We start from the raw sequence: 19386 nt of genomic DNA, 5'->3' as shown, positions 1-19386 counted from the left end.
ACCCTACACACCCTGTGGGGAAGCCCCGGGGACTAGATGGTTCTGTTTCGACTGTTTTAGAGGCAAACACTGTGGGTGTTGTTTCTTGCTAAAACCTGCCAATAAGCTACTCCTGGAGAAAAGACGTCCTAGTAAAGTGTCACGAAGGTGTTCCCAAGCTACAGCTTCCTGATAATGCAGGCTGGAAAAACCTCGTTTGATTGTCCAGTTTATTTCTAAAGCAGGTTGCTGACAAAATATTCCTTCCCACCGAGCTGAAATCTGAACAGCTCTGTTACGATTCTACCACTCTGAGAGTCTTCCCTGTCTTTATTTTAGTCAGATATTTAAAATCTCAAGTGAATGTTTGCAAAGGGGGACAAAATCCCAAACCTGGAATAGTTGGGTTCCCCAAGCCAGCCTTCGGAACAGTATTTACCCACCGTCTGTGCAAACTGTGGTAAGAGCATAATTTCAGAGAAAGTAGCGTGGGGAGCGGAGATGGATATCGGAGTGGGGGCCAGTTGAGAGGGGAAAGGACATTTCAGGCAAAAAGAAAACCTGTATTGGGCACAGAGGTGGAAAGGTGAGCTGATGAGGTGGGGGTGGGGCTCCAGTGGTGAGGTCAGCAGGGGTCAAACGTATGAGGCTCCAAAACAGATCTCTATAAAAGAAATTCATCCGAAGTGCACACAGAGAGATGTGATCTCACCAAACCTGCGTTCTCCAAGAGCCAAGCTCTTCCTCGCAGACACCCATCATTGGTACACAAAGGCCTAAAGAGCAAGGAGAAAGGTGAGCAGGCTTCGTCTCCCCATTGCATCAGAGGGTCTGGCATTTACCGGAACTGGACTGAGATCAGTTAGCCTTTTGCAAATCCAGGATCAGGTCCACCCTTGGTGAGGGCTGAGAGAGGAGGATATCACCCATCTCAGAAATCCAGGAGACAATTTCTACCGGGTAAACAACAACAACAACAACAAGGTAACACAAGTTCCCCATGTGCTTGGTTTGATAAAATACTAAGTCACATTTAGAATGATCTCTGATTGCATGTGATATAAACCTAATATAATGATGGGGCTTATGGCATGCATGAAAAGTGCCATAAAATGAAAGAGACAGAAACCCAGTCCCAGATGCTCTCTTAGAGACAATTCAGTGTTATGTATGGCTCCAGGATCCACTGACCCAGGGCGGCAGGTAAGCCTGTTCTTCCAGACTCCTATCAGTCGTCAAATCTGGCTGGGGTTCAAGAACAGACATAATTAACATAGGATGAGCCAAATGACGTCTGGAAACATAGTCACTAAACCAGCCTACTGTGAACAACTGGGACAAAACCACATGGGCCCTCCAACATTAGCAGTAACAGCCCAAAAACGTTGTCTGCAAAAATCTCTTTGAAAATATTTGTGGGAAAAGCCACAATTTATAAGAAAAGCATGTCTCATTTTCTAAACAGACAAAATGATCAAGGAACTTATTTCAGAATATTCCAAAGAGCTAGGTTGATGCCATTTTATAAAGATGCCATTTCAATTAAATGCTCATTAAAAACATTACATCATCATCCAGCTAAACCACAAAATGTATTCAGAACTAGCTCTGACAAAGGCAAAATTTCAAGACAACGTTATAATATAGTGGTCAGAAGAGTCGGGGTTTAACAACCATGAAAACAGATGGGCTGAATTTACATGTATACTTTTGATGTAGTCAGAATCAGTGGCACAGCTGAACTGAACAATGCAGGCAACACTCATGCAGGGCTCAGGAGGGAGAACTGAGGCAGAGGTGGCACCATTCCCTCAACTCCAAGGCATTTGCCAAGACATTTTGGTCCAAGAGCAGATACCAAGTTTCTCCTGCTTTTCCTCTCTCCTCCTTTCCCTTCAGGAGCTTCCAGCAGCACTGTTTCCGAGCGGCCAGGATTCCAGAACATTAACTGAGCCAGCCCCCGCCCCCACCTTACTCTCTGGGCCTCTCAAGACTCCAGTGGCTCAGAGGAAGCGCACCTCAACTAGCGACTTCTAGATTTACATCAAGAGTGAAGATGTATTCCAACTTTCAGGTCACTAAATTACAAACTTTTAGAAGCTAACCTGCATATGCCTGTAGTGCCTGTACTAGAATTAAAATTATGCTTTCTGCCTCCGACACTATGAATTCATGAAGAGAAAATGTACTTTTTCCTCCCCGTAAAGAGTAGTATCAAGTATTGGAGGTTGCTTTATAAAAAGCAGGGTTTATACAAGTGTTAGCGATTACAATTACATTCACAACCAGCGCCGCCGGCTGAAGCTCCTGGTTATATAAGCCTGTTGCTGGATTTTCTCCTCCACTGCCATTTCTGCTGGAGAAAGTTAAGGACATGAAACTTAAATTTCAATCTTTCTCCTTTTTCACTTTTGTTTACTAAAAATAAATCTGAAAAAGGAAGTAAAAATGATGCAAAGTAAACTTGATTGCCAATGCCCAGGCAGTCACCCAGCGAGGCCACACGTGTTTCTCACTCCTGGGTACACACCTAAGTGATATCCCCCAGCCCCCCACACCGTGCTAGGTCCCGAGACTAGTTCTTGCCAATCAGATGTGGGCAGAACTGATGGATCTCTTCCTGCCAGACACGGGGAAGAGCAAATGATCCTTGCCCTGCAAACCGTCCCGTCTGTCCCCTTCCAGTGTGGAGGCTGAGGGCGTACTCCCCGGAGCCTCGCTGTGCTGAAACGAAGCGGGCTTCGTTTGAACAGATATGGTAAGACAGGCAGACCTGGAATGATTGTCATGGAGGCAGAAGTTCACACTCACAGATGCTAGAAGCAGGAGGCACAGCATGCCAGGCAAGGCCATGCCAGGTAGCGCCACGGAACTCAGGAGGTTGGAGAGACGCTCAGCACGGCCCAGGCCTCTGCTGGGTTCTCACAGGGAGGAACCGCTGAGGCAGGGTAGGTATGCTGAATGAGGACATTTAGGATTGTATATCTGGAGTAATTCTGGCAGGCTCGGGGCTGTAAGGACGGTCCCCAGTTGTCGGGTACCTGGCCCTGTGGTGCTGTTGGGCAGAAGGAACACTGGCTCAGTGTGTGAGAGTTTGATAAAGGAGGTGGCTGGGGGTGTGGGCTCAGGCTTGGTTGATTTGTATGTCAAAGGGGTGCAGGCAGGGGAGGCATCTGCTATCTTCAGGAATTAGCTAGCCCTGGGAGGACAGTCTCTCCGGAATCAAGGCCCCTAATGCCAGTGCATCGGGAATACGAAAAATAAGAAAAATATACTCAACACGCCAATGAACAAGGCACTCCTCCACTGGATAGGGACGTGGGTGCGAAATAAATCTTTACTGGGTTAAGCCCGTGAGATTCCCTGGCTAATCCATCTCGATTCAACTTCCTGCTACGAGTGAAATCTAGGAACTCTGGCTCACACTGCTTACAATATTACACCGAACCCAACTGTCTAAAACACACGCAACACAGAGGTTATGAAAAGAGACACTGAAACACGAGAAACATTAAACTGAATGAAAACAATGACCCTTCCAGCACAATTCTGGGTGTCAGGATGTGTGAGGTACACTGTCACAATACAGAAGAAGCGCTGAAGTCAGAGTGTTACCACAGTTCATAACTGCATTTAAAACAAAACAAACAAAAATTTTGCATTTGAATTTGGAAAACTGTTTCTATTTTAAACGTACTATGATTGGGTTAGTAACCAGTTACGCAGATTTACGAGCTGTAGTTTCATTTGCGTAAATCTGAAAGACTCCAGAATGTTCTGTGTTTCTAGGTCTTAGGGAGCAAGTTCCACTAACTTCAGGGTTTTATGAACTTGCACCACACTCTGTCCTCTCTGCAGGTCTTCCCAGATGGCAGAGGCCACACGGAGTTACTACCCTCTTTTCCTTCCCATTTAGCATTTAATGTTTGTCTCTGAATCTTTTAAATGTATTTTAGATCTTTTCTATGCTGCACAGAGCACTGTTGGTGACTTTTATGTGGGAACAAAATGTGAGTGTATTGTTTCATGTACCTTAGTGTAAAAGATAGTATTTTGTTGCCCTGTATGACTGCATTAACACATTCTTCTGGTGGGTTTAGGACATTGTGCAACCAGGTGGAGAAGGGGATTATTAATTAATGCAATACTGAGTCCCTTCCAGCTTTGCTTCCAACCCATCCACTTTTCTCAAGTGCCATTACGGCTAAATTAGATCAGCAACAGCCCAGGAACTGGACTCTAATCATCATTCTGGCCTGTGTGGTTATATTAAAATAAATCGGACTGCACAGCTCCCTGCTTAGAACCTGCCAATGGCCTTTTATTGCACTTATACTCCTAAAGGCTCCTTTATTCCCAAAGGCCTGGAAAGGTCTGACTTCTCTGTCTCCACTCTCACCATCCGAAGGCAATCTGTGTCTCACAATCTGGCCCCCGACTGCTCCATGCCATCTTTCTCTTGGAACTATTCTATTCCTGTAACCTGAAGCTCTTTCCTCTCTCTCCTTCTCCTACCTCACTCCTACTCATCCTTCAGCTCTGTTGCCACACCCTCCAGGAAGCAGTCCTTAAAGCTCAGCCCAGGTTAGTTTTCCTTGGAAGACATTCCACCTGACATTGACCTTCTGCTTTGCTAACATTTCCTGTTCAAATCCTGCCTTCTCCAGGTGTCAGTTCCATGAGGGCAGAAACTCTTCTGTTATACGCACTACTGTGTCCCCAGAACCCAGGAGGAGCCTGGTATAAGATAACACATTCTTTTATCTTTTTTTTTTTTTCTTTGAGACTGAGTTTTGTTCTTGTCACCCAGGCTGGTGTGCAATGGCACCACCTCGGCTCACTGCAACTTCTGCCTCCCGGTTCAAGCAATTCTCCTGCCTCAGCCTCCCAAGTAGCTGGGGTTACAGGCATGCACCACCGAGTCCGGCTAATTTTTGTATTTTTAGTAGAGATGGGGTTTCGCCATGTTGGTCAGGCTGGTCTTGAACTCCTGACTGTGACGTACGTCCATGTGAAGAGACCACCAAACAGGCTTTGTGTGAGCAACAAGGCTGTTTATCTCACCTGGGTGCAGGCGGGCTGCTCCAAAAAGAGAGTCAGCGAAGGGACACAGGGGTGGGGCCGTTTTATAGGATTTGGGTAGGTAGTGGAAAATTACAGTCAAAGGGGGTTGTTCTCTGGTCGGCAGGGGTGGGGGTCACAAGGTGCTCAGTGGGGGAGCTTTTGAGCCAGGATGAGCCAGGAGAAGAAATTTCACAAAGTAATGTCATCAGTTAAGGCTGGAAGCAGCCATTTTCACTTCTTTTGTGATTCTTCACTTGCTTCAGGCCATCTGGATGAATATGTGCAGGTCACAGGGCATATGATGGCTTAGCTTGGGCTCAGAGGCCTGACACTGACCTCAGGTGATCTGCCTGCCTTGGCCTCCCAAAGTGCTGGGATTACAGGCATGAGTCACCTTGCCCAGCGACTCTTTTATCTTTTTACAAAAATGAGTGAATAATTGAGTTTAAGAAGTTGCAGTCTCAGAGAACACTGGCAATCTTGCCCAAATTTAGCTTAATGTGAAACGACGCAAGTCTCAGGATTTATATGGTATGAAACACTCAAGTTTTCAGTAATAAAGTAAGGGTCAGAAATAGTTTAAACTAATATGACCCAACAATGCCACGGGCACAGAGAGTCACACTAAGTTTTATTTTATACACGTGCACTACTATTTCAGTATGTAAAACGTGCCTGATCTTACAGGAGCATATTTATTAAAAATTATAAAATAGCCTTCTCCAAAAATGTCGAAAGGCCCGGTTGCTTAATTAGTGCCCATACGTAAGAATCCGTGTGGTATTCTCCTTAAAGGGTGAGGGAACGGTTTCTACGGTGTGGACTCTGGGGAATCAAGAACAAATGTTTTTAGGAGGTCTTTTCTTCTGTTAAGTATAGTCTCTTTCCCATCACCTCTCTCTTAAATTTTATCATCTGAATACTTCCTTTTTTAAAATCAAGACCGATTTTGTATTATTTTGCCAATAACCACATTACACTTCAAGGAGGGTTGCTCACTCTGCCGACGGGACGCACCAACAGGAAACCTGGGTGTGGGTTGACACCAGGGCTCCTGATGGACTTGGCTCCCTGTGAAGGTGACATCCTAGGTCTAACCTAGCATCGCTTTCCAGATTAAAGGCGAGGAGCTGCAGGCAGACCATGGCAGTAAGTGTATGGCTGTGATGGTTGGAAGAAATCTGATTTACTGAATTGCTTCAGTGGAAAAATTTATTTTGAAATTTGAAATGAATCATCACAAACTCCATCAGCAAAGGAGCGCTTTGAAAAGTCTCTCCAAAACCACATGAAGATAAGCAAAGCAAAATTCTTGGAAGCATTCTAGGGAACGAACAATATACCTTCCCGAAAATATTTCTTCCCAACAATAAGTGTGTTTCTGTCGCCTTGCCCAAAGTGAACACCGCTGATATATACCTGAGGTTCTCTCCACAGATGGTGGAGGCAGAATTTTCTAGTAAAAAACCTCCTGTCTTTGTGACATCATCCGTACAGTATCAAGGGGGAAATGAACTACTCTAGGGACTTCAGCCCCGGTCAAACAAAACTCCTCTGGATCTCTGGATGTGGGTGGGCATCTGAGGGACGGCTTCAGGCAGCTCTTGGGGGAGGGGGAGAGGCCAGAAGGCGCCCCTCTGTTAGACCAAGGGCCCCCAGCTTTGATAGTGCCCTAGTTTGTCTCAAATTGGTACCATGTTCCTATGCCTCTTTGGGGGTGAGGAGGATATACATTCTCCTAAATGACAATTAAGAGTGTAATAAGGCCAGGCGCAGTGGCTCAGGCCTGTAATCCCAGCACTTTGGGAAGCCAAGGTGGGCTGAGCACAAGGTCAGGAGTTCAAGACCAGCCCAGCCAACAGGGTGAAACCCCATCTCTACTAAAAATACAAAAATTAGCCGGGCGTGGTAGCATGAGCCTGGAATCCCAGCTACTCAGGAGGCTGAGGCAGGAAAATTGCTTGAACCTGAGAGGCGGAGACTGCATGAGCCAAGATCGCACCCCTGCACTCCAGCCTGGGAAACAGAATGGGACTCCGTCTCAAAAAAAAAAAAAAAGAAAAAAAAAAAAAGTGTAACAAGAATTCACTTGTACTCAGGACAGCAAATCAGCACACATGAACAAGTCCTCCAGTCAGCTAGTATATCAACTGGCATATCCCGGTCCTCTGGGGCTTACAGTCTTTATCCCTGCCACTCCCCTCCCCACCAAAAAAATCCCTGCTACCCCCAGTCCCACTAAAAATACTTCCCATGGCCTCTGCAGCTCAGGTCCTGTGCAACTGCATGGTCCTGGCACACTCTTGCCAGATCCTACGTGTTTCTTTACAGAGCAGTCTTAATCTTCTTTACGGGCAAATCTCATCACATAACTCTCCTACCTCTAACCTGCCCTGAGAAAAAGTCCCCCCCACCAGCTGTTAGTGATCAGATCCTCCCTCACTTTTTTGCCCCTTTTTCCAGCCACTACCTCCTCTCTATGCTGTAGCTGCCTTGACTAGGGGTGGTTGTCCACTACACGGGGGATGCTAGAAATGTGTAGAGATGTGTTTTGATTGATAGTTCCAGAAGGATAGGGAAAGAGGGAGAGGGAGTGTCTTAGTTCTTTCGGCCGACTATAACAAAATACTATATACTGCATGGCTTATAACCCCTGGAAATTCATTTCTTATAGTTTTGGAGCCTGCGAAGTCCAAGATCAAGGAGGTGGCAGTTGTGGTGTCAGATGAGGGCCCATTCCTCATAGGTGATGTCTTCTAGCTACATTCCCACATAGTGGAAGGGGCAGATGAGCTCTCGAGGGTCCCTTTTATAGGTAAACTAATCCCATTTCTGAGAGATCTGCCCTCATGACCTAGTCACCTCCCAGAGGCCCTATGTTATCTACCATCACCTTACAGTTTGAGGTTTTCACATATCAGCTGGGGGGCAGGGGGCCATATAAGCAGTCAGTTCACAGCAGGAGGTTACTGATTTTTCCAGTCCAGGGCAGGAATGCCCAGGGTCCCGAGCCTCTCACCAGAGGTGGATAAAGAAGAGTCCAGAGTCCAGGCACCCCCAGTCCCACTAAAATACTTCCCATGGCCTCAGCAGCTCAGGTCCTGTGCACCTGCATGGTTCTGGCCAGGAATGCTCCTTCTCCCAACCAGGCCCTTGTCCCACATCTCCCTTGTCCCACGTGACCACCCCCGACTCCTCTTTCAAGAACTTCAATATCACTTCCCGGAAGAAGACGCTCCTGGACTCATTAGACTAGGTTGTGTCTCTTTATTATACAAGCTCCACTCACAGATCCTAGGACTCAGTGCACTGGTAATTAAGCAACATGTACGAAATTCCTGCCCAACAACTCTGACCTCAGGTAAGCCTCCAGAGGGCAGGACAGGCAGTGCCTGGCTTGCTGGTATCTACATTCACCGCGCCCTCAGAGAGCCTCTTACCTCACAGATATGCTACAATCTCAGCAAACAAAGAAGCTCCTTCCAAAACATCTTCTCCAAACACAATCCCATTCCTGGGTTTAACCCTCCCTAAGCTGTCCCCTGGAGTCTCTGCCAGTAGTTTTCTTTCTACCGCTCACCTTACAAGACATGACAGGTTTATTTTCCCAAATTGTCCTGATCATAAAGATCTAGATCTAAATTCTATACTGACCTTTCAATGCCTAAACAGTTAAGTCCCAGTTTCTTTCCTTCTTTTTTTCTCTCCTTCTTTCCTTCCTTTTCCTTCCTAACTTCCTTTTCTTTCGTTCTTCCTTCCTTCCCTTCTTTCCCTTCCTCCCTCCCTCCTCCTCCTTCTTCTTCTTCCTCTTCCTCTTTTCTTTCTCTTTCCTTCCCTCCCTCTTTCTCTTTCTTTCTTCTTTCTTTCCTTCCTTTCTTTCTCTTTCTTTTCTTTTTTCTTTTTTGACCGAGTTTTGCTTTTTTGCCCAGGCTGCAGTGCAGTGGCATGATCTTGGCTCACTGCAACCTCTACCTCCCATGTTCAAGTGATTCTGCTGCTTCAGTCTCCTGAACGTAGCTGGGATTATAGGTGCCTGCCACTGCACCCAGCTAATTTTAGTATTTTTAGTAGAGACGGGGTTTCACCATGATGGCCAGGCTGGTCTTGAACTGATGTCAGGTGATCCACCCACCTCGGCCTCCCAAAGTTTTGGGATTACAGGCGTGAGACACCACGCCTGCCAACGTCCCAGTTTCTTAACCTCATACTCAAAGCCCTCTGTAATTCAGCTTTTATCTGCCTTCCTAAACTTCCCCATCTTCCACCCTTCAGCTGCTCAGTTTTCCACACCTGTCCTGATTTCCCCACTTTGCTTGATTCTTCCTTCTGTTGGATTTCATGGCTAAACGTAAATATTACCTCCTCTAGGAAGCTATTAATAACTCCAAATGAAAGGCATCTCTCAGTCCTCTGATATCTAATAGCATTTTATCTATGGTTTACTTGAAACAGCTATTTTCCTTGTACTAGAGTTATTTATTTGCAAATCTGCTCTGGTTGGAATGCAGCCTGCAAAGCTCATGTGTTTAAAGTTTGATCCCCAATGCAGTGGTGCTGGGAGCTGTGGCCTGACAGGAGGTGTTTGGGTCATGGGGGCACCACCCTCATGAATGCATTAATGCTGGTGTCACTGGCATGAGTTCCTTCCCCCTCTCTCTACCCCATATCCTTCCACCATGGGATGACACATCAAGTAGGTTCTAACAAGAAGCCAGCTCCCTGACCTGGGACTTCCCAGCCTCCAGAACCAGGAGCCAAATATATTTCTGTTCACTATAAATTACCCAGTCTCTGGTACTCTTATAGCAGCACAAAATGGACTAAGACAAACTCTAATCTCCCTTTCCATACTACAAACTCTTGGAAGGTGAGACCGACATTGATATATCTACTGTCACCCTTAGAATCTACCACAGTGTCTTGAACATAACAAGAATAAGGTTAATGAGCAATAATATAATGATTTTTTTCTCCGTACTAATAGTGAGAATTTATAAATTAATTCTAAAATATTCAATTTGTTAAAGGAAGTCAACTAATGACCAAGAACACCAATGTCCCTCTGTTCTGATACACTTAATATTTGCAATTTACTTCACTTTACACAGTTTCGCTCAATAGATTATTGTTTGCAACACAACTCAAAGAAAACCCCTATGCTGAAGGTTCAATAAATCCAATGAAATAATGACATTGATCATGATGGTGATAATAAAAAGAGGAAAGAAGCATCCTATTGGCTGGCTGCCAGGTAATTTGCCAGATTTGGAGGAATTAGATAAGGATAGCAGAACTAATTTCAAATTCACTTGGTGCTGTCTCTTAGGTAAGTTGGCAACTGCTGGGAGTCTACCACCTGTAAACACAGACCATGTTATGTGAATGAATGGACTTACATAATGGAATCTGGGTAAACTGTAGCAATTTCACCATAAACTACAAGGCACCAACTGAAAGTATGTGATCATAATTCCAGGATTAGAAAACCATCGTCTCCACTGCAGAACGGCCCCATTAGTTCCTTTGAAGCAGGTAAGTAAATGACCATCTTGTAAAGCTTCTGAGAGTCAAAAGGCGAGCACTTCTGAGTTAGGAACACAGTAGTATGTCTAGATAAGTGGTAAGGAGTCTTCAGAGAGTACTTGTGGCTAGTTCATGCTATTTGCAGACTCTTCTTAAGTACTAAAGCCTGGGCTCAGGTACGGAGGATGATTTCTGAAATTTCTCTTATGCTCATCAGACATACCACTTCCCATCACTAATTCTTCCGGCTACAATGATGGCTGAGTCTGTCACCAAAATATCACAGCCTCTGACATAAAATCACATCCCCAACTCTTCTACTTACGCACTCTTATTTACAAAACCATTTTAAAATAAATTAAATCCACTGAGTAAAGACGAATCACAAGAAGGGTTTCACGTTAAAAGAAAACGATTTCACTAGAATGCTCTTTTCTGGGGTGGGGCTAGAAAGCATGAAATTGTATTCTCTGATTTAAAGACTTAAGAACCCTCAAAGGCAAAGGAGTTCTGATGAAATTGAAAGAATATGTCACGTGGCATAAGAAAATGGCAGTGCACGCATTTTCTCTGTCAGTATTTAATAGGTTAAAGAATATCAGTGAGGATGAATCGTTTCTGTTGGAAGCCTAAAACTCACTGACACAGAAACAAAGACGCTTGGAAACTTTATATTCTTTGGTTCTTTGAACAATAAAGGGCCTTGTCTAGTCAACATTTGGAGTAATTTTTCCCAGGGGGATTATTACTATTTGAGAGGGATGAAAGAGTAGCATTCTCATGATACATTTTTATTTTCTGAGAATAAAAATATGTCTCTTTAGGAGGCCACATTCTGGATGTATTAAGAAGTGTGAAAAAGCACTGAGTCTGCCACAGTTCTCAGATATCCTCTTCCAGCTGTAAAGACAAACCCCAATCTGGAGAATTAGTTCTCAAACCCTAATTTCAAAAGGCATACATCAAGGACAGGACCCTCTGTTAGAAAGCTAGGAATAAGATCCAACTCCTATAAGATCTGAGTTATTCTGCATATGGGTAGGGGAGGCTCAGAAATAAAAGTCCACGTAATTAACAGAGAATTTCAAACCACAGACAATAAGCATCAACATTTCATTATAGTACAGAGCTTTCCTTGAGGATCTCTGACTCAAATAGTGTTTACAAACTGAGATGACAATTCCTAGTACTCAAACTATCCAGTCAACTGGAAAGAAAATGGGTTCTCAAAGCCAGAACTGATGAAACCTACCAGCTATAAACCCGAGACCAGCTCTCATTATGCTTTAGGTATGTTTTCACTCTAAAATGTGTTCCTGTGATCTCTTGTTCTGCAGAACTGGAAAAAAAAAATTGTGAACACACAGGCAGCAGAGAGGCTGCAAAGCTCCTTGCTGACAGGTGAGATCACACAGCCCTTACCATGCTCCAGAGCTTTCATGGGAAACCAGAAGAGGATGAGGGAGTGGACCAAGGCGTTGATGCAGTGACCCCAGAAAACCTAAGGAAAAACAAACCAAGGGAGTCAGGAGCTGCCCAAAATGCTTGACCTCTGTGAAACTCTCAACAAACGCCACATTGTGCGGGATCCTGACCGTGCGCTGCACGGTTCCAGGAGTAGCATATTATTCTTGACTTCGAAAAACAAAACAAAACAAAACCCTCACCCAAATCAACTATTTAATTTTTACATAAAATGACTGGATTATCTCCAGATCATATTACTTTAGTTACAAAGACCTAAATATCTACTCACACGTATGCAGACCAACACAATCTACCCACACGTGAAAAATTCATTCTGATCAGTTTTCTTTAGCATTGTAAGAGAGACAACAACATTTCACAAACATCCAGAGAAAGGATAGTAGGTCAAAATTGTTAAGAAGAGACTAAAACTGTGTCTCTTCTTAACAATTAAACTGTATCGGGGCGGATGGGATGTCTTAAAAGCACTGAAAACATTCCACTTGTAAATTTTTGCACGGCATTCTCGCTGTTTTGTTTTACGACTTCAAATCCCTCTCATTCAACTTTTTCTATTATTTTTGGGATTTTAGATAATATGCATATTTGAAATTTCTCTTTATTTTAATATTTAAAGGTCAGAAAAAAGGACACAAGGTTTAGTTTATTCTAAACTTTAGTTTCACTAATATATCACAATCATTGTTTTAACCACTGTGATGACAGAATTATTAACTATTAAAGCCAGATTAAATTTATTTAAACATCTACCAGTTGTCCCTGGGAATTATCATATAGTTTGAGCCTGAGATGACAGAAAATAGTGGAAAATGTTATTATAAGACAATGGAATTTCCCCCTGCTTTAAATGTTCATTTTGCACCATCTCTGATCTATCTAAAAAAAAAAAAAAAATTATTCAAAGTGCCTGCAGATGTTTCCGTGCATCCTCAGCTCTTACTTACTTCCCACCTCAAATGGCCTTTGCATTCAAATTCTGTAGAAAATGGATTTATGTAAATAATGCAGTGAAAATGGGTCATATTTTCCCATTCACGGAATCATAGTCAACAAGGATTGGTAAAAGGAGTCCCTCGGGCCTCTTTGGATATGGGGATGGCAGAACCAATAAGGAGCCCTTCTGTTTCCTCTCTGCCTCGGATGTAACTAGTGAGCCTCCCCAGAAAAAGGTGGCTGCAGGAATATCAGGAACATCTGGCTCAGAAGAGAGGCCCTGGGAGACCATTCACTCCTTGAGGCCTGGAGAGGTGACTCCCTATGTCCTTCTCACTGACAGCCCAGGAACCACGCACGCAAATCGTGACCGCCACCAGCACACAGTCCTGGAGGTGAACTGTGCAACAGACCTCTGTCTAAACTTCTGAATCCCCCCGAACGAAGACCTGAGGCAGAAACAAGGCCATGTGGCCATGCTCACATCTCACCCCTCCGCGCCCAGGCACACATCTCTCTTTTCTTTGGATGGGGTCACCCGAGCACTCTGCCACTTTCAGCTGCAAACGGCATCTGTGTGGCAGACCCCTCTGCTGCCTGAGACTGCCGACCCCTTTAACACCCCACCCAGCTTTGGGCTGGGTTTGTCAGGATCACCTATACCTTTCTTTGGCTCCTTTCTGATTCTCTGGTCCAGAAAAACAAAACCAAACAAAACCCCCACAACTCATGTGATCCCTGAGTTCATATCTAGACAATGTTATGCACAAGCTAAAGACACATTTTATTTCAAATGACAAACCCAGCAACAGTTAGGTAAGCTGCCATCGGGCCTCTACATAGGGCTGCAGGACCGCACAAGGGGGGGTCTCTGACAGTAGATCCTGAACCTGGGCTGTGGGAGCTGCTGCCCACACTGATGTCAGGGGCTGACAGGGAGAAGTGGGAAGGAGTCAACATGCTGGGACCGGAGGTTGCAGCCCACGCGGCATGGACCCGTCGCCTGAGAAGGCGTCTTGAATTCACTGGGCTTGTGGTGTGTGTGTGTGTGTGTGTGTGTGTGTGTGTGTGTGTGTGTGGTGGTGGGGCGAGCAGATCATGTTCTCAGCACTTCTTAAATGTTCTTTCTCAAGCTTCAAATATCTCATAGGCAGATGACTAGAATCAAACAGCCATGCCTTTCTGAGGTGACAATTCTGAGATCACACCCTGTTTACCTTTGTGTTGAAGCCTTCGCCGTTCTGGGTGATTTTGTAGAGCTGGGGAAACCTGAGCATGCTCTCCTGAGTGCAAGACCTCTCAAAGATTCCCAGAGTGAAGGGCGGCAAAGCGGTGAAAATCTGCAGGGAGAACAATGAGCCATTAACAGCAGTCCTTCCGACCCACATGGCTGCAGTGTTCCCTTCTACCAAACGATGACTTCATTTCCAGTCAAGTCCCAACCTGAGACTTCATGATTCACAGATCCCCAGACACCCTCCAAACAAAGGAAATAAATGAAAGACCATTTTTACACTAATCACTATCAAATGAATACACTGAACACTAAAAAATCATACATTATCCGATTAGCCAAGACTTCTTGTTAAATTAGCAACTACCTTCCTTTGTCAAACGAGGGCTGATGTGGAATCATGCCACAGTTAGCTCTGTGAAGTGCTGCTTTGTTTTCTGTTCACGCTAGCAGAGGTAAAATTTACAACCTTCCATCTTGACGTTATACTTAAAGTTCAGGAAGCATAATGTACTTCATCCATTTATTCATTCAACAGACGTTTACTATAAATGAATTATGGGCTAGATACTGTGATAAGCACCAGGCATGGAGAGATTTACAAACAGAAGAAAGAAGGAAAATCAGGTCCCTGACCTCCAGGAACGCCATCTACTGCAAAGGTGGGGGAGGGGAGTGGGGCAACAGGCATAGAGATAAATACACAAAACGCAGGGCTCTGCAAAACTGTTAATACCTGTTGAGGGAGGATGCAGAAGGAGAAGGGAGAGTCACCAAAGGATTCTTGCACCAAAGAGTATCTGACCTGCAAGGTATTGGACCAACAGGATTTGGCAAGATGATAGGGATGTGGGTGAGGAAGCAGTCCCACGAGAGATGCACCCCTTACAAAGCTCTGAGACATCAGCATGCCTGTTTGGAGGTGTTGAACAAAGTTTATAGAAGGCCACTGTTTGGACTGAGCTCCTGCACTCAGCCCCAGCAGACCTGACCAAACCAGAATGGAGTTACTTGTGCTAAGAGCTGTGTCATCAAACTAAACTTTGAAACAGGCCAGTTTCCCAAAACCGAACAAACCAACAAACAAAAAACACAGGAGATTCACAGCAACCAGTTTACCTGGGCACCAGAAAGGGCCCAGTTTACCTGAGGCAGCATGATATGGAAGTCCCCTCTGTTTCAACTCTGTAAAGAAAGTCACTTTGAAACAACCTATTGCTTTTTGTTCTGCTTCTGTTTCCTTAGCCCCTCTCTGCCTATAAAGCTGGCTTCCTCTGCTTAGCTCATCAGAGCACTCATTCTGTTTCATGGAATGAGATGCTACCCAATTCCAGAATGGCTAACAAAAGCCAATTCGATCTTTAAATTGTTGTAATTTTGTCTTTGGACGAGGAACCTTCTAAGATACACAGGATGGTGGCTGGCTGAGGGGTGCGGTGTAAGGGAAGGATAGGAAGGAGACCAGACCAAACAGTCTCCAGTGACAATGAGTTCTTGGGCAGACGGTGCCTTGCAAGACCTTTGACTTTCACCTGTACTCACATTTGTGTATTAGAAAGATAAAGCAGGAGCTGAAGAAGGTGCTTGGAAGAAACATGTCATTTTAACTCAGGACATGTTGGCCCTGAGGGTCCTTCTCCTGCTTGGTTCTGGGAATGGTTCACAGAGCCTGGGTCACTTGCTGCTGAGCATCCCTCAAATCCCTACCCACAAGCCCAGCAAGCTCTCAGGCCTGTGGGAATTGGACGTGCGTCTGTAAGAGAATTCTGAACTCACACTAGCTATCTGGAGATGGAGTGTGCGGCCAGAGGAAGCTGTTCCCAAGTCTATTGGGAGCAGGCAATCGGATGTGTGGTGAGTAGAGCCAGTAAAACTCTCACGCTCTTCCTTCAGGCCACAGCAGAATGGAAAGCAGCCCTGGGATTTCAATGTGCTACAAAGACTTTAAGGAGAAATCCACAGGAGACTTGTTGCACTCACTTTCCTCAAAACAACAAAAGTTGTCTGTTTTATAGCTGGACAGAGCTTCTAACAGAAGCCAGGAGCCATGCACACTTTCTTAGTCCATACCCTCACCTCCATTGCTCTGCATCCACGTGTACGTGTGATGTCATGCCTACTGTTTACGTGGCAGTCTTTTTCTTTTTTTTAAACTTGAGCTTCTCCTTCTACCTATCTTCAAATTCTCCCCTGTTCTTCATCACCATGCTATAATGAAGCCCAGCATGCCTACACATTTTCCACTCTGCCTATAGCATACTACACACACACACACACACACACACACACTAGGGATCATAATTTGTTTCATCAAACGTTGACGCTGGCCAATCATGGTAGCTCCTGCCTGCAATCCTAGCACTTTGGGAGGGCAAGACAGGAGTTCGAGACCAGCTTGTGCAACACACCAAGACCCTGTCACAATTTCACAGAACACACCGAGGTAGTGTGTGCCTGTAGTCCCAGCTACTTGGGAAGTGGAGGCAAGAGGACTGCTCCAGCCCAGGAGGTCGAGGCTGCATGAGCTGTGATTGCACCATTGCATTCTGGCCTGGGTAACAGAGTGAGACCCTGTCCCCTGCCAACCAAAAAAGTAGACATTATACACATTTTTCTTCATCATGCTCTTCTCGCTAAACAACGCATTACAGAAAGCCCCCCAAGTCCCTTGGGTTTGATGCTAATGCAGTCTTTTAATGCTCACATAATAATTCATAGTACGGATGTACCATTTTTTTAGCCATTCACCCACTGATGGGCATTCATTTTCTTCCCAGTTCTTTGTTACCACAAACATGTAATACATATCTATACTATATTATAACATACAGGCATTTTCTTTTATCTCTATGGGAAGAAGGCCCAGCAGCAGAGTTAAAAGGATACATGCATTTTTAATTTTACTAGATTCTGCCTTTCAAAGGATTTTGAAAGCATTTTCCTCTCCCATTGCAAAAGACAATCACAGATTTTTTCCTATTTCCCTATCAGCAATGGTTGTTACATTGGTCTTTTAATGTTCTCCAGTCTTAAAAATTAAAGATGTTACTTCTTACTTTAAAAAGCTGCATTTCCCCAACTACCAGTGAGTTTCAGCATGTTTTCATACATTTGTTGGCTATCTGCATTTGCAGTTCTGTGGAATGTCTGCTCATGTCTTTTGTCTACTTCTTACTTTAAAAAGCTGCATTTCCCCAACTACCAGTGAGTTTGAGCATGTTTTCACACATTTGTTGGCTATCTGCATTTGCAGTTCTGTGGAATGTCTAACTCACGTCTTTTGTCTACTTTGTATCCACGGCTTATCCTCTTTTTAAAGAGCTCTTTGAGTAGAACAGATATCAACTCTGTCTTTATGTTATGAAATTTCATGCAAATGCACTCTTTGTCTATTGGTTTTTAAAATGGGTTCTTTTGCCATATAAAAGCTTTTAATATTTAAATGGCCAAGAAATGCTTCTGCGTGTCCAATTGTGGCTACAGAAGTTTCTCCTCCATGAAAATTACATGTTTTCAGGAGTGTCTTGTAGGATTTCACTAATTTATTTTCCACATTTAAGTCTTTAATATATCTGGAATTTTTTTATATAGGAGTCCATTTTTTTTTCCAAATTAAGAGCCAGTTGTGACAACATAATTAATGAGGCCAAACTTTCTCCAGTACATTGAAAGATCACCTTTAAGGCTAATCAAATTCTCATGTATTACACATGCAGACCCTAGAATGGGAATGTAGTTCTAGAATCTCCAACTTATTTGTCAATAACAGTGATTTGGTTATGGTGGCTTCATAGTATAGTCTGATATTTAGTAAAAATAAGTCTACTTTTATGATCTTTTTTTTGAGCGTGCTTTACATATTTATTCTCAGATACGTGTAAATTCCATTAATACTTTAATATAACCATATGCAGCTTTCCCCTTTCCTCCCAAAACATTCACCTGTTGGGATTGATTCTATGTGGAATCACATATATCTATATTAATTTTAGAAGAGTTAAATCTTTTATGATATTAAGTCTTCCCATACAAGAAAATAGTATGCTTTTCCATTTGTTCAATAAGACTTTTAAAAATGTAGGTACTGTAGACATTTTTCCTATGCAATATACAATTGTAATTGCTTTATTGAAAGAATTCTTACTTCCTTTGCATTTTTAGGTGTCCATTGCCAGAGCAAAAAAAAAAACAAACAAAAAAAGCTATTTATTGCTAGGCTAGAAAACGGCTATTGATTTTTAAAATATATTTATCATGTATCTGGTCACTTTATCAAATTCTCTTATAATTCTAGTATTTCTCTACTGGTTTTGTTTTCTAGATAAATAATCATATATGAACATATTTACATTACTATATTTCTGTGAGCATATTTGTATAAGTACAGAGATTGTTCACTGTTTTCCCAATATTTGCAATCTTCTTTGCAGTTGCCAAAAATACGAAAACAATGAATTATATAGCGATGGCAAGCATCTTGATTAACTTCTTATTTTAAATGAAATCATTTCAGAATTTTACCATTTTGGGCAGCATGCTACTGGTTTTTGTAAATGGTATGAATTCCGGTTAAGTGGCTTTTTTCTATTCCTATTTTATTTAGAGTTCTTATTTTGGGAATGGCAGCTGAATTGCTTCAAACATTTTTGTAGCATCTGCTGATGGGATCACGTTTTTCTTATTTTATTGATCTAGTGATATTTAGAAAGATGTTTAATTTCAAGCCTCCTGTATTCCTAAAATAAATCTTACTTTGTCACATACTTTTTCTTTTAATATATTATTGAACTCCATTTGCCAATATTTTATTTAGAATTTTTGTATTTCTAAGTGAGACTTCTTCCTCAAATGACGCTGGCTTGACAACAGGATTCATTTTCTGCAAGAGGTTAAATAATACTAGAGTGCTCTCTGCATTATAACAGACATAAAATTTAGCTGAAATCCATTTGATCCTAGTGGCATTGGTCCCTGGTGGCATTTTTAGTCTCATTCTACCCACAAAACAAAATGATATAGAAATTTGACTATAAGCCAGGCATGGTGGCTCACATCTATAATCCCAGTACTCTGGGAGGCTGAGGTGGGTGGATCACCTGAGGTCAGGAGTTCAAGACCAGCCTGGCCATGGTGAAACCCTGTCTCTATTAAAAATACAAAAAATT

General features: G+C 43.4%; 1 protein-coding gene across 5 annotated transcripts in view; it reads right to left on the bottom strand.

Moving 5' to 3' along the window:
* ATP8A2 (ATPase phospholipid transporting 8A2) overlaps nucleotides 1-19386 on the bottom strand; it is a 651919-nt gene that overhangs the window by 169859 nt on the left and 462674 nt on the right. For all 5 annotated transcript variants that reach the window (XM_045376972.2, XM_045376974.2, XM_065533079.2 and 2 more), the window contains 2 exons: nucleotides 14205-14327; nucleotides 11989-12067 (listed from right to left, as the gene is read on the bottom strand). In XM_045376972.2, coding sequence (XP_045232907.2) covers nucleotides 11989-12067; nucleotides 14205-14327 — 202 coding nt within the window. The remainder of the gene's footprint in view (nucleotides 1-11988; nucleotides 12068-14204; nucleotides 14328-19386) is intronic.

The sequence above is a fragment of the Macaca fascicularis genome, chromosome 17, assembly GCF_037993035.2.
Source record: "Macaca fascicularis isolate 582-1 chromosome 17, T2T-MFA8v1.1".
Classification (NCBI taxonomy): Eukaryota; Metazoa; Chordata; class Mammalia; order Primates; family Cercopithecidae; genus Macaca; species Macaca fascicularis.
Note: the sequence above shows the minus strand (reverse complement) of the source record. Positions and strands in the feature narration are given on the sequence as shown.